Genomic DNA, 27,757 nt, shown 5'->3' with positions numbered 1-27,757 from the left:
TTCTGCGTCCCCTACATCTGTCATTGTCTAGAGTGAATATTGGGTTACCTAATCTAAAAAGCCCTTGGGTGCACTCAATACACATTCAGCTACCTGGGTAGCAGCCTCTGATATGTAGTGCATTTCTTACCCATTTAGGGGGACCGTACAGTTCTCGGCGTTATCTTGCTGTGGTCAGTGCTGTAAACCGTGACCTTTGAACAAGGATGGTCTCCTCAGCCTTTCCTGCCATCTGCTTGGGATAATTTGAATATGACCTCGGAGCCAAGATGACAGGCATCATTTGTTCCAACACCCACCACAACCGGTTCTCGGTTGTACCTCATTTTGTCAACGGCTGCCAGACTAGCCTCTTCGGTATGCTGAATGAGACCCCCCAGGCAGGTGAATCTGATCTTCCTTTACATCCCTAGCTGACATTTCCCTAACAGGTACCATTATTTGCCATACATTTGAACTACAAATTAGTGATAGACTGTACACTTTCACATTTCCCTTCTCTTGACCTGAGACAGAACAGGTTTCCGACAGTGAAAGTGAGTCTCACTGGCTGAGTGTAGTTTCAGGGGAAGTCAGCATTTTGAACTTGTCTGTTATTGAGATGGGTCTAACACACGGAGTTCTCCCTGGTTCCTGTCTCCCCTGGAAATGTTGCCTAGCCCTCCCACTGACACATCACCCACAGCCGAGTGGATGAATAGTCTTCTGTAGAGGAGACAGGAGAGGATAGTGCTGGAGGTAACTTTGTTACCTCTGGTACAAAACTCTGGGGAGCTCTCCCAACACACATATTCAAAGCAGTTTCCAATTGTTTGACAATAGTTTGGCAATTTCCATCTATCTCATCCCATGTTTGAGAACAGCCTTCACAGTGAGGCTCCGTTGTGGCGGGTGCAATGTTTTACTAAACAGCAACAAATAACTTTAAAATAAGTCTGCTGATTCTCTTTTAATTTCTGGATTTGTTAAGCTAAAAGTATTACTAATTCCCTTTAAGTGCAGAAGCAATAAGCATACAAAACAGTATTTCCATAAAGCAACCTGGGACAAAAATTACTAATTTCATGAAACTTACTTTCAGAGTTATAGTCGTTAAAATTTACGATAAATGTGGACAGTGGAAATGTCGAGACATTACTGGCTGTCACCTTTGATCCAAGAAGTCACGAATATAGCATACTTAGCCATATTACCTCTGTCCACCACATTGACAAACTCAGTAAATTAACAAAACAAATAAATACAAAATTTGATTATAGTAATTTAAAGAATAACATGAAAGTAACAGGAAACACGTAGGAATTAGGGGATTTTGGGTAGTGATAAACAAAACAAATGACTTTCTGTGTTAACTCACATACCCAAGCAAAATAATACACAGGAATCAATAACATCTACATTGCATGAAGGCCACAAAAACCCACACAATTTGGTATTGTCATTTTTTATTAACCTGTTTAGGTAAACCGAGCTTTATAATACCAATTAATGAGTAAATCTGTAAGAAAATGTATCAAAAAAGTCTAACCAAAAATCCAAACCTCACTACAAATTCTCGTATTGGAAACTTCAATTGACCACATAGCTAGAAAGAAGTCCACGATACTAAGAAAGCGAAACTTGCTACAAAAATTGGCACTGAAATCTCCACTTGACCTATATAACTAGAATTCTGTCCTCAGTACCAAGAAAGCAAAACATGCTGCAAAAACTGTTACTGAAAACATCACTTGATGTACATGCATAACTGACACATTGCCAACCTATGAGCATCAGACACACAGCATTCACTGGCCCTGACACTCATATATTTAGGTATACAACTGAATCACATTCTGCTATATCAAATAAATCCACGACATTCTTCTTAAAATGCAAAAAATTAAAAATGTACTTACCAAGCAAAATCCCCCTTCACACGCGCACGCTTGCGCACGTGCGCACGCACACACACACACACACACACACACACAAACTTCATTAGCAGGGAAAGATGTGTGTGTGTGTGTGTGTGTGAGAGAGAGAGAGAGAGAGAGAGAGAGAGAGAGAGGGACAGTGTGATAAAACTTAAGAATATATCTGTATCCAATTAAAAGAGATTGTCATATATCAAAATCAGATTTTAGGCACTGACATGTAGGTAAGAAGTACATCGAACAATGAAAAATCCAGGAAGCTGAAGAGACTGTGGACACGTGCATGTGCGTGTGTGTGTGTGTGTGTGTGTGTGTGTGTGTGTGTGTGTGTGTGTGTCTGTGTCTGTCTATTTTTACAAAGGCCTTATTTTGTGACAGTCTTTTTGTTGTGCCTATCTGCAACTCAGCATCTCTGCTATATTGTAAGAAGTACGTCATTTTATATAAATCACCAAAATTGCTAAGCAGTGCACTGAAAAGTATCTTTCAAGAGAAATAGATCAAATATGGGAACCAGTGAGACAAAAGCGTATGATAAATGTAATCATGGTGAGTAACTGAAAATACAGGGCGGTATAATGAAATATAGGTGTGCAGAATGCTGACATATGAAATTTAATGCTGTGTAATATTTAAGCTGTTCTTTTAGGCTTCTGTGAAATCACGACCTTGGAAAATGGAGTATTCCAAAACAAAACAAAAACCACACTACGTTTTTGAGATTATTATTTAAACTCCCACATTCAGATGTGACTTAGACTTTGGGCTACACTACAGATCAGTCTGCCGCGGCAGCCAGTTTTCTTCCATTCACATTTGATGGCTTCCCCAACTGACAATTAATTAAACATTCCACATTAACATAAACTTCAGGCTATGCTACATATGTGTTTGTCATCACAGTGAGTTTTCTTTGATTCACATTTGTTGGCTTCACCATCTTGCAACCAAACTGTGACATTCCAAAGTAGCCTAGGCTTATAGCTACACTACAGATCCTTGTGTACTGTGATCATTTTCTTCCATTCACATTCATTGACTTCACCAGTGCCCAACCACACTAACATTTCAACTGTACATTGATCATTCCATAATACTTTGCTCAAGAATGTGTTTATTTTAGGAATGTCTTTTAATTTTGTTTCTCCCTTCCCAAAACTCTATAATTCTCAAGCGTCATGTTAGTTTCATGTTCTGAAGTGAAATAAAATGGTCTCCGGTTGTCGGTAGTAACCGAGTCCTTGTTTATAGTTCTGTCTGTCATTCTGATGCTTCACGCGATCACCTTTGTCTCATTTGAGCCCGACGCTTGCCTTCTCGTAGCTCTCTCGACGCTGTGGAAATGCTGCACAGTGCCACTACTTCTGGCCGTGTGACTTCGACTCCTCCTGCAGAAGGTCGAGGTTGTAATACCTCTTTATATTCGATGAATTATTCTGATACAATTCTACCCTTGAATGATGTTTACTAACTTTCTATCTTCATACTTCCAGAATCCATGCTCAAAGTAGTTTCATACAATAACTATGCCATGAGCACATAATTATTCTTTGTAGTACTCTCTCTGGTGGTTGTCAGAAAAAGCTTCCGAGATTGTCTTCGTGCCGATTAGCCTGAGCTTTGTTTGAAGAATTGTAATCTGAATATTGAAATTTATGACAAAAGATAACTGATACGAAATTGTACGATTAAAAGGGAAATATATATATATATATATATATATATATATATATATATATATATATTTTTTTTTTTTTTTTTTTTTTTGCTCCTTTATACAAAAGGTGTGTATTTGACATTTGAGAATTAATGATATCCATCAATATATTGCGTAGTTGTTAATCAGAAGGGATCTTCCGAAAGACTGGATACGAACCTGCATTTAATAATCCAAGAGCTCCATTACTTCTTCAGAAGGTTAAACTTCATCAAAGCCAAATATCCGCATAATCTGAGGTTTCCCGACTGATTATACAACGCTCCCAAAATTACGAGGCATTTTATTTGTACAGATTAGCAGACTGCCACAAAGCACGAGCCTGCAGAGAAGAAGAATCATCGCCTGATTTCATTCTAACAAGTAAAATTTCTGAATCATTTGAGTGACTGAGATATGATTGTGTTTCCTATTATGAATGACTGATTGCTTGAACGAATTGAGAACTACATAACTACATAATTACATAGATAGGTGGAAAAATTACTCAGTCTGTAAGAGAGTGCAGATGTACGTCAACTATTTACACAAAGATGTAAACAGTGTATCGTTAAATCTTCTGTATTATATGTTCACTACTTCTCTGTGTACAACTTCAGTGACACTCTAGGTGAACAGATCTCAGGAAGTCTCAACATACGTAAGTCTTGCTTTGATATTAGCCAATGACTGAGTGACAGTTCTAACAACTTTCATCATTTGATTTCTCTGTTGACTTTCTTGCACACTTCTTTTCACTCCTCGTCCTTCAAGCCACCACTGAGCTGCGACGTCCCAAAGAAAAAGCGCTCTGCCACGGCAGGTGGAGTGTTTTATTCACCGTCGTGCCTTGCTGATGTCTGGAGCTGACATTATTTACAGTTCATCTGCACAGACGTAAAATTAGGGCACACACAGTGTAAGGTTGTCCACTTAATAAATACCTAAAATATGTTTTCCGCTCTAATACAGCCGGTATTGGAAATTTTGGTATTTCTGTACATCCTGTATAATAAAAATTTTTAAAAAGCTTAAAGTGTGTCACTTGCCGACAGATGTGTGGTTCCCGTGCTGAAAGAGGCCGCCAGCTCTCTCGAGAAACTGCAGCTGCACCTCTTTGACGTGGCACCCGATGAGGAGGCCGCGACGTTTGCAGATCTCGGAGAGCTGCACAACCTGCGTGAACTGCACTGCAACCAGCTCTGCCCGCACCGGCCTCGCCTCATCTCTCTCGCCTTCCAGTAAGTCATTCCTCACTATTTATAGGTACGAGGCTGAGTCGATATAAATCAGATTTTATTTTTAAAAAATTCATTTATTGAAAAAAAGGCAGTTACAATTTATTTTTCCACATAATTCCCTGCTTCAGAAGTACATTTTTCCCAGGGAGAAGGAAGGTTTCTTTATTGCAGCATTATAGAATGCAGCTGGTCACGTCAGAAGCCAACTGCACACGGATTCCTCCACACCCCCGTCATCTTCAAATTGGTGCTCTCCTAGAGCTTTTTTCAAGCTGTCCAAATAAATTGAAATCACATTGTGATAGGTGCGGGCTGTAAGGAGGACGACTAAGTTAAGTCCAGTGCATTTTCTGTAATTTGGAGATCACCAGAGCTGCAGTATCGGGTCCAGCACTGTCACAGAGGACGACGACCTGTCAAAGCGGTCGACCTCGTCTTTTGAGGCGATACGCAGCCCTCACCTTCTTCGGCAGCTCACAGTAGCGTGCAGCACCGATTGTGCATTGCTCGTGTAAAAATGCAGTGAGCAAAATGGCTTACCGGTAAAAATGAAAAATGGTGGAAAGAACCACGCCAGCTGACAGCTGAGCCCTGTCTTTCCCTGAGACTTCCTCCCCCTTCCTCCAACACTCCTTACTGGCCCGTCTGGATGTGCGAGTGCAGTGGTGGACCGACACACAGGTCACAGCTGACGATCCGACTCAAAAGTGCATCACTTTATTCCTCAAACCTTGCTGTAAGACTTTGACAGACCTCCGAATGTGTCAGCTTCTGATTTTTGATCAAAAGGCGAGGTACCCATGTGGAACAAACTTTCCGGAGTTGTAGGTAATTTGTGACGATCACTCGAAAGCTCCCGTAACTTATTTCTGATACTCTCACCTATCGGTCGCCTTCGAGAATGTATCGAACTGCACAAATGTCTCAGTTTGTAATACTGGTCCGAGGATGATGATCGTATTGCTGATTTTCCACACGTTCCCATTCTTCCTCAAAATCTTTATGCCAGCAAACACACGCATCCTTGACAGTATTTGATCACCGAACTGTGCAATCAGTCTCTGGAAGATTTCTATCACTCTAACTCTTTCACGAGCAAGAATTTTTGTAATAATTATGCATCGTGCAGTGGAGAGGTAGACCTGTCACTCAGATATCTTGCGCATTACGGACGGAGCTGTCGGAGGTATGCGATAGCCGGCTCTCCCTGCTCCTCACGGAACCACCCGACAATACTAGCAGCACAGGTCCGGTCCTACCAACTGTTGGTGCTCAGGAACAAAAATCCCATTTGTATTTGATTCACCCTCGTACCAACTCTGTTAAGTGTCAGGATGGTTTGAAGAAGACTGTAAAAAGAAAATGACAGAGGGAAATGAGGCAAGAAAGAAAATGATAAACAGGGCAACAAAATCTAATACGGAAGATTTCACAAAGGAAAGGGAGGAAGTAAACAGAATCAACAGAAGCAAGAAATGAAAATCAGAGAAGACACGAATTATGGAGCTAGAATAAAAATGTAACGGCGAAGAAGTAAGAAAATTCTATGAAAGGGTTCGTGAACTAAATAAAGGCTTTTATTCGAGTACTGTATTCTGCAGTGCTAAAGAAGGAAATTTTATAGGAGGAGAAGAACAGATTCTGGAATGGTGGGCTGAATATTTTAGTAAACTGCTGATCAGAGATATACGGAAACCTCTTTATAACTTTCCCTCAGATAATGTTTCCCCCATGTTCTGTCTTTCTTTTCCAGTCCCGACGAAAAGCCCGTTTGCCCACTGCTAAAGTTTCCTCTTTAGTATGTTTACTCTGTACAACACTTTCCTCCATGTAACATTCATATTTTTGGAACCCTAACCAATTATTTCTCTCCTCATAGCATTTAAGCCTTTGGTGGAGGTGCTTCATTTCCCGTCCTGTGTATTTGCACAAGCTCTGAAAGGTCACACTGGGCGTGAGTCACACGTCAGCGTCAGTGCCCGCGTGATGTGAGATGTGACACACATTGTGCTTGTCGTTTGTCTCGTCGGCACTGTTTTTTTGTTTTTCGTGTGAGCAAACGGTGAACAGCTGTACGGTGTGTTTAACACTCCACCTCAATTACACTATACACCTGAGGTGCACTGCAGGCATACGTGTTTGGAACTGCAGATTGGTTCACGTCAACCAATTACACAGTACACACAGGGTATCCCTGGCACGAATCTGCGTGTTTACACTAGATGGAATAAAATGTGAAAATGGAAGGAGAATTAGTGATTTTTCGTAACATAATTCATTTGAATTAAAAATTTCTGACAGGTGTGACCTTGAGGTTCCTATTTTTTAAAGTAATTGTTGTTCTGTTACGTAGCTAGCACAAAATTATTTTATTACTGTTCTGAATTATGACCCAACTGTTTTGTATTATAATGGTTGTTTGCTCAAGGACACTTTATCTAAATTTATAACAATAATGGAAATTCCAGGATGGAGCAATACGTAAAATAAGGGAAAGGCAATTACCTACGGTCTAACAGATTGGTATGTGGAACATAGAAACACTTAAAAGCAACAACATTCATCCTAGCTTTTGAGCATTTACTCTTCTTCCAGCAGTAGTACACACAACCACACAGGCCATAAATTTACACACGGTAGACGTAGCCGTTTTTCGAATATTTCCCTGGCAGTGCCTGTAACCATTAGGATGAGGGCAGGATGATGATGTCAATGACTGTGATGAAAAAAACAAACGTTTTTGGGTTCACCCTGGATGGGAAGAAGGAATCTGGGGCCTGAAGATCCATTTATACAAAGGTGGCTGAAGGATTTGAAACATTCAAAACATTCAGAAGATTTATGATGACCCCTCGGGTACAACAATAGCACAACTTTCTCATTTGGAGCAAGAAATGGTTCTAATACACCCCAGAGGAAATAGGAAGCAAACATGTTTGCTTGATTACTTCAAAGAACCCTGGGTACAGGATGTTCAATTTGTGTCAGTTCATAGATTTTTGCGAAAGTCTGACAAGTTGTATTTTACAAGTTCATTATTAAAGTAATTATTTGTAGCTAATTCTTTTTTAATTTTTACTATTTACTGTCTTCTTACGTAGTATAACCTCAGTAAAATTTGACTCAACTTTTATAATCATCAATTAGAAGTCTTCACCTTTACAGTGTTTACCTCGATGCAGTGTTGAGAATTCGTGGTCCCTTGAAAAAAAATATCATAGAGAGATTTCACTGTAGTAATACTGGAAGAAAATGAAACAGGGCACGGTCGGCCATGCACAGTGGTAGCTAGGATGAAATATTTGCACCCACAACAATAGTAGAGAAAATTAGGTTGCCAGTTAAAAGCCTGAAGAATAATGGGGTCTCGGAGATCAATAACATTTCAGCAGAGATGACTGAAGGTGGTGGTGAACATCTGTCACACCCTGTCCACCAGCTGATCTTTGAAATATGAGAAAAAGAAGTGATGTCAGACCAGTGGAACTTGGCCATTATTTGCCCGATTTATAAGAAGAAGGAGAAAGCAGATTGTGAAAATTACTGTGGTATCGCCTTATTTGATGTTGTGTACAAAGTCATAGCCAAAGTCATTCCTGTGAGACTCATTCCATTTGCAGAAGAGATACTTGGAGACCATCAGTGTGATTTCTGACAGGGCAGATCAGTGACTGACTGTATATTTACTATAAGGCAAATAATGGAGAAGCACTATGAACATAATGTGGATGTACATCAGCTCATTGTAGGTTTCAAAAAGGCTTACAATAGCTTTAAAAGGAAGAAGCTATATCAGATTGTAATGGGTATGAAATTTCATTATAAACTAATGAGATTGGTACAATTGGTCCTCACCAGCATGAAATGCCAAGTGCAAATAGAAAGAAATTCTTCTAAAAATTTGAAGTTAACCAAGAGTTACGACAGGGGGATCTACTATCTGCACTACCTTTCAACATAGTGTTGGAGAAAGTGATGATAAGTGGAAAGATCAATAACCCATGTGGTACTCTGTTTAACCATGTGAACCAAAACCGAGCATATCCCTATGATGATTGCATGTTGTCCAGAAAATTGAAAGAACTGGAACAAGTATTTGGCAGACTAGAAAAGAAAGCATAAGAGTTGAGCATTTGAGTAGACGACATCAAAACTCAGTACTTCTTTTCTTCCAGGAGAAATGCTGCTGTTAAAGAGAAATACATCGAGTTGAACGGGACCAACTGTGAGAGATGAGAGATAGTCTAGTGCTCAGAAGTGCCGATAATTGATAATAACAGCATAAGCGAAGAAATAAAAGGTGTGGATTGCTGTGTGAGATAGAGCTTACTGGCCCCCGATTAAGATTATTTAGTCACATAGACCAAGCAGAAAATTGAGGTGACTTTCTGTCAAGCAGTTATGAGGCAGGTTGTAAGATAGACTATGTGATCAAATGTATCTGGACACCTGACTAAAAATGACTTACAAGTTTGTGGAACCCTCCATCGGTAATTTTGGCATTCACTTTGTTGTTGGCCCACCCTTAGTCTTGATGACACCATCCACTCTTGCAGGCAAACGTCCAATCAGGTGCTGGAAGGTTTCTTGGGGAATGACAGCCCATTCTTCACCACAGAGCACTGCACTGAGAAGAGGTATCAATGGCAGTAGTAAGGCCTGGCATGAAGTCAGTGCTCCAAAACATCCCATAGGTGTTCTATAGGATTCAGGTCAGGACTCTGTGCAGGCCAGTCCATTACAGGGATGTTATTGTCATGTAACCACTCCACCATAGGCGGTGCATTATGAACAGGTGCTCGATCATGTCGAAAGATACAATCGCCATCCTTGAATTGCTCTTCAACAGTGGGAAGCAAGAAGGTGCTTAAAACGTCAATGTAGGCCTGTACTGTGATAGTGCCACTCAAAACAACAAGGGGTGCAAGTCCATTCCATGAAAAACACGTCCACACTATAACACCACGAGCTATAAATTTTACTGTTGCCACTACACACGCTGGTAGATGACATTCACTGGGCATTCGCCATACCCACACCCTGCCATCGGATCGCCACATTGCATACCGTGATTTGTCACTCCACACAATGTTTTTCCACTGTTCAATCGTCCATTGTATGTTTATGCTCCTTACACCGAGCAAGGCGTTGTTTGCCATTTACCGGTGTGATGTGCGGCTTATCACCATGAATTCCAAGTTTTCTCACCTCCTGCCTAACTGTCATAGTACTTGCAGTGGATCATAATGCAGTTGGGAATTCCTGTGTGATGATTTGGATAGATATCTGCCTATTACACATTACGACCCTCTTCAACTGTCAGCAGTCTTTGTCAGTCAACAGACGAGGTCAGCCTGTACGCTTTTGTGCTGTATGTGTCCCTTCACTTTTCCACTTTACTGTTGTTGTTGTGCTCTTCAGTCCAGAGACTGGTTTTATGCAGCTCTCCATGCTACTCTATCCTGTGCAACCTTCTTCATCTCCCAGTACTTACTGCAACCTACATCCTTCTGAATCTGCTTAGTATATTCATCTCTTGGTCTCCCTCTACAATTTTTACCCTCCACGCTGCCCTCCAGTACTAAATTGGTGATCCCTTGATGTCTCAGAATATGCCCTACCAACCGATCCCTTCTTCTAGTCAAGTTGTGCCACAGACTCCTGTTATCTCCAATCCTATTCAACACCTCCTCATTAGTTATGCGATCTACTCATCTAATCTTCAGCATACTTCTGTAGCACCACATTTTGAAAGCTTCTATTCTCTTCTTGTCGAAACTATTTATCGTCCACATTTCACTTCCATACAAGGCTACACTCCGTACAAATACTTGCAGAAACTACTTCCTGTCGCTTAAATCTGTACTCGATGTTAACAAATTCCTCTTCTTCAGAAACGCTTTCCTTGCCATTGCCAGTCTACATTTTATATCCTCTCTACTTCAACCATCATCAGTAACTCATTTGCTACTTTAAGTGTCTCATTTCCTAATCTCATTCCCACAGCATCACCCGATTTAATTCGACTACATTCCATTATCCTCGTTTTGCTTTTGTTGGTGTTCATCTTATATCCTGCTTTCAAGACACTGTCCATTCCGTTCAACTGCTCTTCCAGGTCCCTTGCTGTCTCTGGCAGAATTACAGTGTTATTGGCGAACCTCAAAGTTTTTATTTCTTCTCCATGGATTTTAATACCTACTCCGAATTTTTCTTTTGTTTCCTTCACTGCTTGCTCAATATACAGATTGAATAACATTGGGGAGAGGCTACAATCCTGTCTCACTCCCTTCCCAACCACTGCTCCCCTTTCATGCCCCTCAACTCTTATAACTGCCATTTGGTTTCTATACAAATTGTAAATAGCCTTTCGCTCCCTATATTTTACCCCTGCCACCTTCAGAACTTGAAAGAGAGTATTCCAGTCAACGTTGTCAAAAGCTCTCTCTTAGTCTACAAATGCTAGAAATGTAGGTTTGCCTTTTGTTAATCTGTTTTCTAAGATAAGTCACAGGGTCAGTATTGCCTCACGTGTTCCAACATTTCTATGGAATCCAAACTGATCTTCCCCAAGGTTGGCTTCTACCAGTTTTTCCATTCGTCTGTAAAGAATTCATGTTAGTATTTTGCAGCCGGGGCTCCTTAAGCGTATAGTTCAGTAATTTTCACATCTGTCAACACCTGCTTTCTATGGGATTGGAATTATTATATTCTTCTTGAAGTCTGAGGGTATTTCGCCTGTCTCATAGATCATGCTCACTAGATGGTAGAGTTTTATGTGGCCTGGCTCTCCCAAGGCTGTCAGTATTTCTAATGGAATGTTGTCTATTCCTGGGACCTTATTTCGACTGAGGTCTTTCAGTGCTCTGTCAAACTCTTCACGCATTATCGTATCTCCTATTTCATCTTCATCTACATTCTCTTCCATTTCTATAATATAGTCCTCAAGAACATTGCCCTTGTATATATCCTCTATATACTCTTTCCACCTTTATGCTTTCCCTTCTTTGCTTAGAACTGCGTTTCCATCTGAGCTCTTGATATTCATGCAAGTGCTTCCCTTTTCTCGAAAGGTGTCTTTAATTTTCGTGTAGACAGTATCTATCTTACCGTTAGTGATATGCACCTCTACATCCTTACATTTGTCCACTAGCCATCCCTGCTTAGCCATTTTGCACTTTCTGTCGATCTCATTTTTGAGACGTTTCTATTCCTTTTTGCCTGCATCATTTACTGCATATTTATATTTTCTCCTTTCATCAATTAAATTTAATATCTCTTCTGTTACCCAAGGATTTCTACTAGCCCTCGTCTTTTTACCTACTTGATCCTCTGCTACCTTCACTATTTCATCTCTCAAACCTACCCATTCTTATTCTACTGTATTTCTTTCCCCCATTCTTGTCAATTGTTCCCTTATACTTTCCCTGAAGCTCTCTACATCCTCTGGTTCTTTCAGTTTATCCAGGGAAATAGAGGGTCTTTCAAAAAAAAGTAAAGAATGTTTTGATCTGAGAGCTGCACAATTCTACCCGCAATCCCGCCACTGTGTCTTACACCTTCATTGTCTTCAGTGCCAGTATGACACAAACAGCATGTGTCATTTACTGTTTATTTGTATGATTTTTAAACGTGTGACAAAATTAATGATCCCACCAAGTGAGAGTGTAGAGTGTTTTTCTGTATGGCTGTGAAAGCTGGGAATTGAAGGCGAGAGAGACAGAATATAATAAATTTAAGAAGAATATAATTAACTTTCTTGAGAATGAGAAGCTTATGTACACGGATCAGCACAGTTTCGCTTGTGTGAGTCAGCTTGCCCTTTTCCCACGTGACATACTGAGAATTATGGATGGTGGGCAACATGCAGATTTCCAGAAAGAATTTGACACGCTACCCCCTTGCAGGCTGTTAACAAAAGTACGAGCATATGGAATGAGTTCACAGATATGTGAGTGGCTCGAAGACTTCTTAAATAATAGAACCTAGTATGTTGTCCTCGACGGTGAGTGTTTGTCAGAGACAAGTGTTTCTCCAGGAGTGCCCCAGTGAAGTGTGACAGTAGCGCTGTTGTTCTCTGTATACGTAAATGATTTTGTGGACAGGGTGGGTGGCAATCTGCAGTTGTTTGCAGGTGTCAAAGTTCAGTGACTGTATGAAGATGCAAGATGACTTAGACAAAATTTAGTTGGTGTGATGAATAGCAGCTAGCCCAAAATGTGGAAAAATGTAAGTTAATCTGGATGAGTAGGAAGATCAAACCTGTAATGTTCAGATACAGTATTACTAGTGTCGTGTTTGACACAGTCAAGTCATTTAAATATCTGGGATTAACGTTGCAAAGCGATACGCGATGGAACGAGTGTGTGATCACTGTGGCAGGGAAGCTGAATGGTGGACTTCAGTTTATTGGGAGAATTTTAGGGAAGAGTGGTTCACCTGTAAAGGAGACTGCATATAGGAAGCTAGTACTACTCGAGTGTTTGGGATCTGTATCAGGCCGGATTGAAGGAAGACGTCGAAGCAGTTTAGAGGTGGGCTGCTAGGTTCGTTACCAGTAGGTTCGAACTGTACGTGAATGTTATGGAGATGTTTCAGGAACTCAAAGGGGAATCTCTGGAGGAAATGTGAAGCTATTTTCGAGAAACACTATTGAGAAGATGTAGAGAACCCACATTTGAAGCAGGGTGCCAAACGATTCTACTGTCAGTAATATACTCTGTGTGAAGGGCCGTGAAGATAAGATAGAGAAATTAGGGCTCATATGGAGGCATGTAGATAATCATTTTTCCCTTGCTCTATTTGCGAATAGAGTTGAAACAGAAATGACAAGTATTGGTACAGAACACCCCCTGCCACACACCATATGACGACTTGCAGAATATCTATGTGGATGTAGATCTAGATGTAGAGAGAGAGAGAGAGAGTGTGTGTGTGTGTGTGTGTGTGTGTGTGTGTGTGTGTGTGTGTGAGGGAGATTTAAAGAATTTGAGATGTGAGGTTGAAAGAAGAATGGAGAAAACAACATGAGTGGGTAAAGTGAGGAGTAATGGGGTAGTGAAAAGCATAAAGAAGCAAAGAAATCTCCTAAACTTCATTAAGAAAAGGGGAACAGATTTAGCGGAACACATAAAATGAGTAAAAGGATTTCTGACAACAGCTCTTGAAGGTTCAGTGAGAGCACAGAAGAAAGTGGGAAGGAGTAGAATAAAAATGTAGGATGAAGTCAAAAGAGGAAGATTCCAGCGCAGGAAGCAGTTGACCTATGGAAAATGGTGTCAGCAAGTAGGCAATAGTCACAGCACCTTGTAATGATCATGAAGTGTGAGGTTCTTAGCATAATGTGGTTTCTGAATGCCAAAAAGTCTGCTGTATTGAAATTTAGAAACACATAACAAAACATTATGGAAGTGTGTTGAATGAAGTTTTAGTTCAAAAATTGTGCATCACATTTAGTGGCAGACAGAGGAAAATTTATGATGAAGAACAATCCGCCAGACTGGCAGTTGCTACTGACAAACGCAGGAAAAAAATTCGATGCCATAAACGTTCCACTTTTGATGGACTGAACTTGTACTTTCCTGAAATTTCATGATCAGTTTTTTCAAAATGATTCTGGTGATTTGGGCTATAGAAAGTGTGTACCACATGGATTTTATCAAACTGATTCTGGTGATTTCGGCTATAGAAAGTGTGTACCAGGTGGTATTCTTGACATTTGGCAGCAACATTTCTCACACAGCATAACAAGTATGGTGGGGGTTTTTGTAACCGCATTGTCACTGGTTGCAAGACGTGGGTTCCATGTAAAAGTACAGAAACAAAGTGCGTGTCATTCAAATGGCACCATTCGTGATTTACATCAAAACAAAAAAAAATCAACAAATTCTGATCACCAGAAAGGCTACAGCCACAGTGTTTAGGGATTGAATGGGCATCCTGCTCGTTGGCTGTAGGGTTAAAGGAGAGACCAAAAATGCTGCAGCCTGCCGTCAGACCCTTCGGAGACTGTGCCAGGCAATTCAAAACTGATGCATGGGTTGTTTTCCGGCAGCACTGTGGTTCTTCACGATAATGTTCAGCCGCATTCTGCTGCGTCGCCATGGCAGTTTATGTGGAAAGCTTTTGAACAGCGACGTCATAGCCCAGATCTGGTCATGAAATGATTATGATATTTTTCACAAAATGAAGAACTTTTTGAGCTGAGAGCACAATGGTAATGACAACAAACTGAAAGAGGTCAGTAGTGACTGGCTCAACAACTTGAAGGCAAATGAGTCTGTGACAGGTATTTAAATTTGAGTGGCAGCTACATAGAAAAGTAGCTCAGCTACCAAAATATGTTGTAAAATAAGTTTTCTTCAATTATCTTCAATGAAAAGTGCTGGAGAACCAAAAACCAAATATTTTTTTCCTCGACTCTCGTATTTGGTACTATTCGAGAGTGTACTTGTTCAAATGTCTTATTAGAACACAGCTGGTGACGTGTTTGACAACCGCCAATATTTCGATAGGCACACACCCCACCGTTTGAGAGCCACATATGCAATGAGAGATGAGAGTGTGCTGTGCAAGGAAGTTTAAAACCTCGGTATGCTGGTCGAAAAGGACACACACACACACACACACACACACACACACACACACACACAGAGAGAGAGAGAGAGAGAGAGAGAGAGAGAGAGAGAGAGAGAGAGTAAATACTAGCTCCACTGCACAACCAAAGATGATGAACACCGGAAGTTATTGATTGTGAATATTAATTATCAGCAGGAGAGGAAGCAACATTAACTCTGTCTCTCTGTTGTTTCAGGAGAGAGAGAGAGGGAGAGAGCTGGATTTTAAATGGAATTTAAGCAAAAACTTCCATTTCTAGAGACGTCACCATTTAGTATTTGCTATTGATAACTTTTGACATCTATCATCACAGTGTTTGTCTGAATGTGACCTGCATATTGAGGTTTTAAACTTCCTCACACAATGCTGCCCTATTGCATTTGTGCTGCGAAAATGAAGGGCTGTTCACCTGGCTACGTGTCATTGGTTGCCTAAAACATCTCCTGACTGTGCTCCCTCAAGTTGTTTGAATATCTTATACATCAGCAGAAATTCAAGTTTCACAAGTTTGTGATTGGCTTTGATACGACCTAAGTGAACATTTGCGTGTGCCAGCAGAGAGTGCCATTCTAAGTGCACCGTACACAAAGTTACTCACCCCATAAAGACATCACATTAACACCTTCACAGTGGCTGAGAGTCCAGACGCTGTTTCAGGTATGCCAAACCCAGCCGGAGCCACTCGTCAATGCTCAGATCATCTAGAGCTACGCCGGCACGGTAGCTCAGCGTGTTCGGCCAGAGGGTTAGCTGCCCTCTGTAATAAAAAACTGAGTTAATCGATCAACAACGAACTTCAATGGACGTCTTACGACGTCCGCCCCGAGCAAATGCAACGAACAAAATGAGATTAAAAAAAAAAAAAAAAAAAAAAGAAAGAAAAGAAAAAAAAAAAAAGAAAGAAAAGAAAAAAAAAAACAAAGAGCTACAAAAAATGTGGGGATATCGATTGCTACTTCCCACCACTATTTGAGATAGTCCTACATATTTTTCAGTTGAAACTTCTGGGCTGAGAGGCCGTGGTCGATGTATAAAATTTCCACCTGACGTTTCGTCTCCATCTGCGGGAGACGTCTTCTGAGGTCGACCGGCTACTGCCACTGAGGCACCATGTACTCTCGCATTTATAGAGCGCATAGAGGGCACCACCATTCGTCACGTGATGCCGACGGTATGCCTATCTTTGGGAGGCGTCATCATTCTCGATTAAGAGTAATTGATTGTCATTCTGCTGGCGCAACGTCGACATCCATATTTTGTCCAACTTTAAAACTTCCTCTTTTCTATTAAAGTTGTTATGGTGTTTGTGAATTTCTATTGCTTCTCTACACATGCGAGCATGATAATGGGATGTTCGTGCTAGAACGCTTGTCTCATTAAATTTAATTTTGTGATTCCCATCTCGAAAAACATGCTCAGCTACGGCCGATTTTTCGATGTGTCCTAAGCGACAGTTACTTCTATGTTCGGCTAAGCGGGTTTTTACACTTCTTTTCGTTGTTGAAATATATACTTGTCCACAACTGCATGGAATTTTGTATACACCAGGTGTTGATAGGGGATGTCGGGCGTCTTTTGCAGTTCTTAAATATTCCTTAAACTTCATGGTGGGTCACGGACCGTATCTAGAAAGTTCTGGCCAAGTATGGGTTCGAAACAATCTTCAGACCCACCAAAAAGATGCCTTCCAAAGATAGGCATACCGTCGGCATCACGTGACGAACGGTGGTGCCCTCTATAAATGCGAGAGTACATGGTGCCTCAGTGGCAGTAGCCGGTCGACCTTAGAAGATGTCTCTCGTAGATGGAGACGAAACGTCAGGTGGAAATTTTATACATCGACCACGGCCTCTCTGCCAGGAAGTTTCAACTGAAGACAACACCGGCTGTGAAAGCCTACATTGTATGAGTCCCACATATTCTCCAATGGGATTTATACTGGCTGGTATAGAGGAGAAGTCAAGGTGTGGCAGGGCTATTGAATGTTCATGAAACTGGGTATGTATGCTTACAGCCCTGTGAACATGGCTGTTGTCATCTCAAATGACAGGAGTGTCCACAGCATACTGATCAGGAACATACACAGAAGGAAAACGTTTGGTTACTGAGAATGTGGAAATAAACACTGTTAATGTTCACAGTAACCTCAACAAAAGTGCTCAAGTCACGGTACATACTGCAGATTAAACACTTCATTGGGTCACCAGTACACTCGATGTCGTACAAAAATGAGCAGTATCACGACCCACTGGACCAAACCGTACAACTCCAACTGGGTACTGTCCAGTCCGTGTCATTTGGCTCGTCGAATGTGTGCAGCTCGTGGTTGCTCCACCTCTTCCTCACGGTGAGATGGAAGGTGTCAGTGTAAAACTATTGCTTAGGTGGTTGGGCTGCAGAGAATTTTCCACTGTGTTCGTGCCGGTTTCACGAGTGTGCAGAGTCGGAGCGAGCCAAGCTAGCACAGAATGTCACCAGGGTGCGATAGCGGTCAGGTGTCGCCACCTGTAGTGTAGGCGTCACTCGTGCTTTGCGTCGTGGCTCGGCTGTGTCTCAGAAGGCAGAGAATGAGACGGGCCACCCAGAATGACGACGTCCAGACGGACGGTTGAAAGGAGCTGAAGAAAGGTGTCATTCTCTTCTGATCTGTTCTGAGATTCCTTTTGGATATGTTTTTCTGATTAACAAGAGATGCAATTATAAGCTCCCGTCTCCTTGGAGATTATATGGCTTAACTAATGATTATTATGTTACATTCCTCTTGTTTTAGTTGACCGTGTATATCGAGATTTCGTTCATTGTTACATGCAGTGGTGTGGTACTAACTGATGGAGACGCATTAAGAACTGGTAAAATTTAATTTTTTTCCCTTATCACACTGCACAAACATAAACACACTATTAATCAAACTGTGCCACTACTATTAAACACAGAGGTAAATCCTTCGCTATGTAACCGCCTTCGGCTCACGCAGCCTACACTGTCCACAACCTCTCAACAACTGCCTCTACTTAGCGACTCTCTGCGCCACTGGGCATTGTCGCCCACCAAAGAACAACCACTTACAGATACTACACACCACTACCCTCACACTGTGTTGTAATTGTTAGAAAGAACAACCGAAAACATAATGGTTCTTCAAAGAGTTGTTACATCATTTAGTAGTGTAAATACTACAAAGCTCTCTTCCCGCCCTCGGTATTTTGTAGACGGAGAAGAAGTTAGACTGCAATATTTGGCATTGTGTAGCAGGTCCTGTGCACCGAGAAAATTTGAGAAAGGCAACTGTGTGAGAATCGAGGTAAAAGTCATCAAGAATAATACTCGGATGACGGACCGCTCGTGAAGTTGTCGACTCAATTACAGTGCGTAACTCGAGCTGCAACTTTGAGCTTTACGTGCAGCTCTGAATGATAGCCTTCTGTGAGGCACCAAACATCGTACGTTCGTTACGTGCAGTTCTCTTTACAATGTTCATCTCGAAAATGCAGCAGTTCTTGTCAGGTACGAAATTATTGTCGAAAAGGCGCGACACTCGTCTCCCTGTCAGTTAGAATCTCGTTAGGACCTCTGTTCTATTATGCTGTGAGTTGTGCAGTAGCCTCTGTAGGCACAGCAGACGCTCTGTGTCGATACCCCAATAAATGCGGCAACTTCACTGACGGTGTGGCCACGGGCACCTGCAGACGAGACACCTCCTCTGCGCCACTCTGCCACGTCTCCTGCTCAGCACGCCTTACTGCACCGCCTCGTGACCGCTCACTACCAGTTCCACACGTGTGCAGCGCTCCAGAGCGATCTGTGTACCGTTGATGTTGTTGTTCTTGTTGTGGTCTTCAGTCCTGAGACTGGTTTGATGCAGCTCTCCATGCTGCTCTATCCCGTACAAGCTGCTCCATCTCCCAGTAACTACTGCAACCTACATCCTTCTGAATCTGCTTACTGTATTCATCTCTTGGTCTCCCTCTACGATTTTTACCCTCCACGCTGCCCTCCAATACTAAATTGGTGATCCCTTGATGTCTCAGAACATGTCCTACCAACCGATCCCTTCTTCTAGTCGAGTTGTGGCACAAATTTCTCTTCTCCCCAATCCTATTCAATACCTCCTCATTAGTTATGTGATCTACCCACCTAATCTTCACCATTCTTCTGTAGCACCACATTTCGAAAGCTTCTATTCTCTTCTTGGCCAAACTATTTATCGTCCATGTTTCACTTCCATACATGGCTACACTCCATACAAATACTTTCAGAAACGACTTCCTGACACTCAAATCTATACTCGATGTTAACAAATTTCTCTGCTTCAGACACGCTTTCCTTGCCATTGCCAGTTTACATTTTATATCTTCTCTACTGCGACCATCATCAGTTATTTTGCTTCCCAAATAGCAAAACTGCTTTACTACTTTAAGTGTCTCATTTCCTAATCTAAGTCCCTCAGCATCACCCGACTTAATTCGACTACATTCCACTATCCTCGTTTTGCTTTTGTTGATGTTCATCTTATATCCTCCTTTCAAGACACTATCCATTCCGTTCAACTGCTCTTCCAAGTCCTTTGCTGTCTCTGACAGAATTACAATGTCATCGGCGAATCTCAAAATTTTTATTTCTTCTCCATGGATTTTAATACCTACTCCGAATTTTTCTTTTGTTTCCTTCACTGTTTGCTCAATATACAGATAGAATAACATTGGGGAGAGGCTACAATCCTGTCTCACTCCCTTCCCAACCACTGCTTCCCTTTCGTGTCTCTCAACTCCTATAACTGCCATCTGGTTTCTGTACAAATTGTAAATAGCCATTCGCTCCCTGTATTTTACCCCTGCCACCTTCAGAATTTGAAAGAGAGTATTCCAGTCAACATTGTCCAAAGCTTTCTCTAAGTCTACAAATGCTAGAAACGTAGGTTTGACGTTCCTTAATCTAGCTTCTAAGATAAGTCGTAGGGTCAGTATTGCCTCACGTGTTCCAATATTTCTACGGAATCCAAACTGATCCTCCCCGAGGTCGGCTTCTACTAGTTTTTCCATTCGTCTGTAAAGAATTCGCGTTAGTATTTTGCAGCCGTGACTTATTAAACTGATTGTTCGGTAATTTTCACATATGTCAACACCTGCTTTCTTTGGGATTGGAATTATTATATTCTTCTTGAAGTCTGAGGGTATTTCGCCTATCTCATATATCTTGCTCACCAGATAGTAGAGTTTTGTCAGGACTGGCTCTCCCAAGGCTGTCAGTAATTTTAATGGAATGTTGTCCACTCCCGGGGCCTTGTTTCGACACAGGTCTTTCAGTGCTCTGTCAAACTCTTCACGCAGTATCATATCTCCTATTTCATCTTCTTCTACACTCTCTTCCATTTCTATAATATTGTCCTCAAGAACATCGCCCTTGTATATATCCTCTATATACTCCTTCCACCTTTCTGCTTTCCCTTCTTTGCTTAGAACTGGGTTTCCATCTGAGCTCTTGATATTCATACAAGTCGTTCTCTTATCTCCAAAGGACTCTTTAATTTTCCTGTAGGCGGTATCTATCTTACCCCTAGTGAGACAGGCCTCTACATCCTTACATTTGTCCTCTAGCCATCCCTGCTTAGCCATTTTGCACTTCCTGTCGATCTCATTTTTGAGACGTTTGTATTCCTTTTTGCCTGTTTCACTTACTGCATTTTTATATTTTCTCCTTTCATCAATTAAATTCAATATTTCTTCTGTTACCCAAGGATTTCTACTAGCCCTCGTCTTTTTACCTACTTGATCCTCTGCTGCCTTCACTACTTCGTCCCTCAAAGCTACCCATTCTTCTTCTACTGTATTTATTTCCCCCATTCCTGTCAATTGCTCCCTTATGCTCTCCCTGAATCTCTGTACAACCTCTGGTTCTTTTAGTTTATCCAGGTCCCATCTCCTTAAATTCCCACCTTTTTGCAGTTTCTTCAGTTTTAATCTACAGGTCATAACCAATAGATTGTGGTCAGAGTCCACATCTGCCCCTGGAAATGTCTTACAATTTAAAACCTGGTTCCTAAATCTCTGTCTTACCATTATATAATCTATCTGATACCTTTTAGTATCTCCAGGGTTCTTCCATGTATACAACCTTCTTTCATGATTCTTAAACCAAGTGTTAGTTATGATTATGTTGTGCTCTGTGCAAAATTCGACCAGGCGGCTTCCTCTTTCATTTCTGTCCCCCAGTCCATATTCACCTACTATGTTTCCTTCTCTCCCTTTTCCTACACTCGAATTCCAGTCACCCATGACTATTAAATTTTCGTCTCCCTTCACAATCTGAATAATTTCTTTTATTTCATCATACATTTCTTCAATTTCTTCGTCATCTGCAGAGCTAGTTGGCATATAAACTTGTACTACTGTAGTAGGCGTGGGCTTCGTATCTATCTTGGCCACAATAATGCGTTCACTATGCTGTTTGTAGTAGCTTACCCGCATTCCTATTTTCCTATTCATTATTAAACCTACTCCTGCATTACCCCTATTTGATTTTGTGTTTATAACCCTGTAGTCACCTGACCAGAAGTCTTGTTCCTCCCGCCACCGAACTTCACTAATTCCCACTATATCTAACTTCAACCTATCCATTTCCCTTTTTAAATTTTCTAACCTACCTGCCCGATTAAGGGATCTGACATTCCACGCTCCGATCCGTAGAACGCCAGTTTTCTTTCTCCTGATAACGACATCCTCTTGAGTAGTCCCCGCCCGGAGATCCGAATGGGGGACTATTTTACCTCCGGAATATTTTACCCAAGAGGACGCCATCATCATGTAATCATACAGTAAAGCTGCATGCCCTCGGGAAAAATTACGGCTGTAGTTTCCCCTTGCTTTCAGCCGTTCGCAGTACCAGCACAGCAAGGCCGTTTTGGTTATTGTTACAAGGCCAGATCAGTCAATCATCCAGACTGTTGCCCTTGCAACTACTGAAAAGGCTGCTGCCCCTCTTCAGGAACCACACGTTTGTCTGGCCTCTCAACAGATACCCCTCCGTTGTGGTTGCACCTACGGTACGGCTATCTGTATCGCTGAGGCACGCAAGCCTCCCCACCAACGGCAAGGTCCATGGTTCATGGGGGGGATTAACCGTCCTATCCTTATCAATTGAGATATGGAAAAATACAAATGAAAATAATAACATCCGCTAGGTTTCTTCGAGATTCGAACCCGGGTTCTCCCATTCCGAGCCAGTTACCTTTGTGCTATCGGCGCTGCCGGCGGAAAGCGTTTTGCATGTCGGTACAGAAGCGGCAGTTGTAAAAGTTTCTTACCCCCATTTCTGGAAAAGTATGCGTTTTCGGACCTCATACCTGATGATGAAAAATGTAATTACAGTTATCTATCGATCCCGCCAATTTTGAGTTGATTGCTCGCCATAACCTTTAGGGGTGATTTTCTCAAAAACGAGGGGGTGTTGACCCAAAATATCTTAGATTCCTTCGTTTTGGGTTGTACACAAGCGACCTGCCAAATTTGAGCCGAATCGGTTGGCCGTGTCTGAGGCCTTCCCCTTGCTAGATTCGAGTAAATACGGTACTCTTTTGAGGGTCTGACTAATATTTCACCTGTGCGGCTTAGATTTACATTCACAACAGGTGTTGTTTTGAACAACTGCAGGCCCGGCTGCCTACCACTGCTGCAGAAGTTGGACCTGCCGCACGCCACCGACCTCCCGGGTGACGCGGTGGTCACCATTTCTCGGGGGTGCCCGTCACTGCGCCACCTGAGCCTGACTTTTGCGACGAGTCTCACAGACGGAGCACTTGCCGAGATCCACCGTCTTAAACACTTACAGATGTAAGTACCTGACGTCGCTGTTGCGCAGTTTTTGAACATGTTTTATGCTCACGTACAAAGGAAATTCAAATATTAATTTGAATTTTTTGTTTATAAGTTCACTTCAGAAAAGTTCACTTCAGAAAAACTCATACACACAAGTTATTTAATCTGTGTATAGTCTTCTGAATGGGAAATACATTTTTCCCAGGGGATAGGTAGTTTTCTCAACCCCGTTTTCACAAAATGAATGTGGCTGTAACAGCAGGGTTCACACAAACACTTTGACAGCGCAATTGTTGTTAGATCTGTGTCGTCCGACTGCTTCTTTTAGTGGTCCAAACAAATGAAAATGACAGGACAATAAGTGCGGAGTGTAGGGAGGATGTCCTAGTGTGGCACACGACAGCTCCCGAACTTTTTGTCGAGTCCGGGCTGCCGTGTGGGGCCGAGCACTGTCACGCGGCCTAGTCACGCCCCAGATTTGGTATTTTCTGACGATATTCGCTTTCCGATCTATGCAAAAAATGGCAGTAGTATACGGCGCTCACAGTACAGCATTCTTGGACAAAACTGATGAGAACTTCCTTAATATAAGAAAAGACTGTCGCAATAACCTTCCCCACACAGAGACAATTTTAGGCACTCCGTGGGTGTAGAGTCGTCAGTGGGTGTAGATTGGTCTTTTTTGTGCCATTTTGGGCTGCTTTTCTCGATTCCCGTGCGTAACAGTGTACCCACGTTTCATCACAGATCAAAATCCGGTGCACAAAATGTTCCCCTTCAATTTGGTAGCGTACCAGTAGCTGTTTGTACGCCTCAAGATGATGAAATTTGTCGTCTGTGGTGAGAAGATGGGGTACCCACTTTGTGGACTCTGTTTGAAATCCGACGTTGTCACTAATGATCACCTGAGCACTACCGTATGTAATGTCTCTTGCGGCGGTCTCTACGCGATATTTTCAGAAATATTATAAAAATATATAACTCAGTACATATCTCGAAATATCTCTTCTTATCTTTTATCAATGCAAAGTAGTTTCAAGCCCTATTATTCCTTGGAGCGTGCATTTACTCCATGGAATACCTTCTCTGCTATCTATGTTTTCTCTTATGAAAAGAATATTATATATTATAAAAATATGTAACTCAGTACATATCTCGAAATATCTCTTCTTATCTTTTATCAATGCAAAGTAGTTTCAAGCCCTATTATTCCTTGGAGCGTGCATTTACTCCATGGAATACCTTCTCTGCTATCTATGTTTTCTCTTATGAAAAGAATGAAGGAGATCTTGCCGATTAGCCGTGAAAGAACGAAGATGTATATGTATGTATTGTTGAGCTAGTCGCCATCTTGATGAGATTCTGCATGAGAAGGAATTTAAGACATGAACTAAACTAAAGTAAGTGTGTTCGCGTATTATTTAACTGATTATTATTGACAGTGTCTGCTTACTACGCTGTGCTGCACGGGATCAGTGGGGAACGTCTGATTTACACTGGACGAACCTGCCGTTCTGTATGCTCAAGATATCCAGTTACTTCAAATAAATGGGCTAACACGGTCTTACCAGCACATCTCCGGTCTTCCCCGTGTGGTCACCGAAAGTTAATAATTATTACAAATGTTTTCAGAAGATCGACTGACAATTTTCGTCGCACCGAGACTTCGAAATTGCTTCACTGCCTTATGGAATTTAAGTTAAGCTCAATTTAATCAGGATAGGACAGCATTGAACTGTGTGAATGTGATAAGCCTGCTTTGTGAATGAAAATTCCCTAAATATTCGCGTGTTTTTTACTATCCTGATCTGTGAAGCTCAATCGGGCCGGTGTGAGAGAGGTTTTTAAATTTCAGATCCCACAAAAAATATTAAACGTAGCTTATGCCAAACTTGTGGCAGGCATCCCAGAGAATCACGTGGGTAGCAGCACGTCAGCGTTTACCTGTGGGAGGAGATTTAATGGCCGGGCCAACCTGTGACGACGGTGGAGCACCCAGCGAAGCAAAAGCCAGTGTGAGCTAGATCTCCACGCCTCGTGGGCAGTTACGCCTATTTCCGATTCTGTCAGCCACGGACCACGCGGATCGAGTACAATGCGTGGCCCCCCACTGACACCTTGACGGATTTGAACGAGTGCCGACTGTTTGCTTCGTCCTGTCGTGTCCACGAATCAAACGGTGCCAGTGAGATGAGCCGGCCGCGGTGGTCTAGCGGTTCTAGGCGCGCAGTCCGGAACCGCGGGACTGCTACGGTCGCAGGTTCGAATCCTGCCTCGGGCATGGATGTGTGTGGTGTCCTTAGGTTAGTTAGGTTTAAGTAGTTCTAAGTTCTAGGGGACTGATGACCACAGAAGTTAAGTCCCATAGTGCTCAGAGCCATTTGAGCCAGTGAGATGAGACGTAGTTTGCACATTGGGCGGCACGCGACGGCAGTCCGACACAGTTGCGGACTCGTCGTCGTGCACGTGACGTGTGCGTAGCCACCCGGAACGGCTCCACTGTATACCGGAAGCATCCCTGACGTGTCACGGCATCACCCGGACGGACGCACTTCGGCTCGTACTTCTCGGCCTGCGAATAATCCCAAGGACGACATCGGTATTCCACCTGTACACCTCGCCTGTGCTCACTCGCTCGCCATTCCCGGTGAATTAGTGGAGGAGGTACTACCGTCACACGCTGCCTCGGTGCCCGACACCGGCAGAACATCTGCGCAGTCGTACAGCCGACCTCCGACTGCACGCGCCGACACGGCACAGTACCGGTGGGTATTTGCTCGAGCCGATTTACACTGTTCCACATTATACAGGGTGAAAAATATTTATACCGACAAACTCTGGGAGGTTGTAGGGGACATCAAAACAAATATTTTTCCCTAATGTCATTTTTTCCTATGAGGAGTATTTAAACCGGTAGAGGAAGATTTCTCTGGCGGCAAATTAATTAAACCAAGAAACACTTTTCCATTTTTTTATGACCAAGAGACAACACATTAACACAACCCAATTTCAATTACAGTAGATTTTCAGAAATGCCTCCATTGACCCACGTAAACAAAGGTTACACCGTCGGATCATGTTATGTCTGACACGGGCAAAACCCCAGCAGTATCCTGAATTGTTCTTGCTCCTGCTGCTACTATCCGGGCAACCAGATCCTCTTCTGATGCAACAGGAGGTGCGTAAACAAGGTTGCGCATCTCTCCCCACACAAAAAAGTCCAGAGGGGACATATCTGGGGATCGAGCCGGCCACGGTACAGGACCACCTCTGCCAATCCACGTTTCTGGGAACCGTCGGTCCAGGAATCGACGCACACGAAGACTGAAATGTGCCGGCGGCCCGTCATGTTGGCACCACGTGCGTTGTCTTGTAGGGAGCGGGACGTCTTCCAGCAATTCTGGCAATGCTCTGGCGAGAAAACTGTAATAGTGCCTGCCATTTAATGGCCTAGGTAGCAGATACGGCCCAATTAAACAGTCCCCAACAACACCGACCCACACATTAACGAAGAACCGCACTTGATGAGCGCTAGTAACTGTGGCATGTAGGTCATCCTCACTCCAAACATGCGAATTGTGCATGTTGAAGACTCCATCACGCCCGAACGTTGCTTCATCGCTAAACAACACAGAGGATGGAAATGTAGGATGCATTTCACACTGTTCCAGGTACCACTGCGAAAACTGTGCTCTGGGTGGATAATCAACTGGTTCCAGGTTGTGGACACGCTATAAGTGAAATGGACGTAACAATTGCTCTCGAAGGACTGTTCTTACATTCGTCTGATTAGTCCCAATGTCACGTGCAATTGCACGAGTGCTGACTGAAGCACCCGGCTCCACATGCTACAAGACAGCTTCCTCAAACTGCAGTGTTCTTACCGTGCGACGGCGTCCCTGTCCAGGTAATGTGCTAAATGACCCGGTCTCACGCAGACGTTGGTACACAGCAGCAAAGGTCGTATGATGCGGGATACGGCGATTAGGATATTGCTGTTGCTAAACCCGCTGTGCAGCTCGTCCGTTGTGGTGCGCTACGTAGTACGCACAAACCGTGTCAGTGTACTCACTCCAGGTGTATCGCTCTACTAGTAAACAGAGACAATGCACTACTACACTGGTGGACAGCAGTTGCCCACAACTGAAGAGCGTAATAAACCCTCTAACATCTCAAGATCGCAATACGGCGTCTAACAACTGACGAGCATAATACAGCCTCCACCAGTTTAAATAATCCTCATAGGTAAAAATGACATTAGGGGAAAATATTTGTTTTGACGTCCCCTACAACCTCCAGGAGTTTGTCGCATTAAATACTTTTGACCCGGTATTATGCGTAGACGTGGCACGGCCACCACTTACGCTGCCATAGAGTGCACCGCACGATCACCGTGACGAGAACATTTTGCAGCTCAAATGTAATGGCGAGCCGACTAAAGTCTCCGTGGACAGAATTGAGACAGCTTTCACCTCA

At 42.5% G+C, this 27,757-nt stretch overlaps 1 protein-coding gene across 1 annotated transcript in view; it reads left to right on the top strand.

Annotated features, from left to right (window-relative positions):
• LOC124586124 (F-box/LRR-repeat protein fbxl-1-like) overlaps window positions 1-27,757 on the top strand; it is a 75,226-nt gene that overhangs the window by 36,848 nt on the left and 10,621 nt on the right. Inside the window, exons 3-4 of the mRNA XM_047131411.1 lie at window positions 4,668-4,853; window positions 23,117-23,296. Of these exons, the coding sequence (XP_046987367.1) occupies window positions 4,668-4,853; window positions 23,117-23,296 (366 nt within the window). The remainder of the gene's footprint in view (window positions 1-4,667; window positions 4,854-23,116; window positions 23,297-27,757) is intronic.

The sequence above is a fragment of the Schistocerca americana genome, unplaced genomic scaffold, assembly GCF_021461395.2.
Source record: "Schistocerca americana isolate TAMUIC-IGC-003095 unplaced genomic scaffold, iqSchAmer2.1 HiC_scaffold_54, whole genome shotgun sequence".
In the NCBI taxonomy this organism is placed as follows: Eukaryota; Metazoa; Arthropoda; class Insecta; order Orthoptera; family Acrididae; genus Schistocerca; species Schistocerca americana.
The sequence above is the reverse complement of the archived record's forward strand: the minus strand, read 5'-3'. Positions and strand labels throughout refer to the sequence as shown.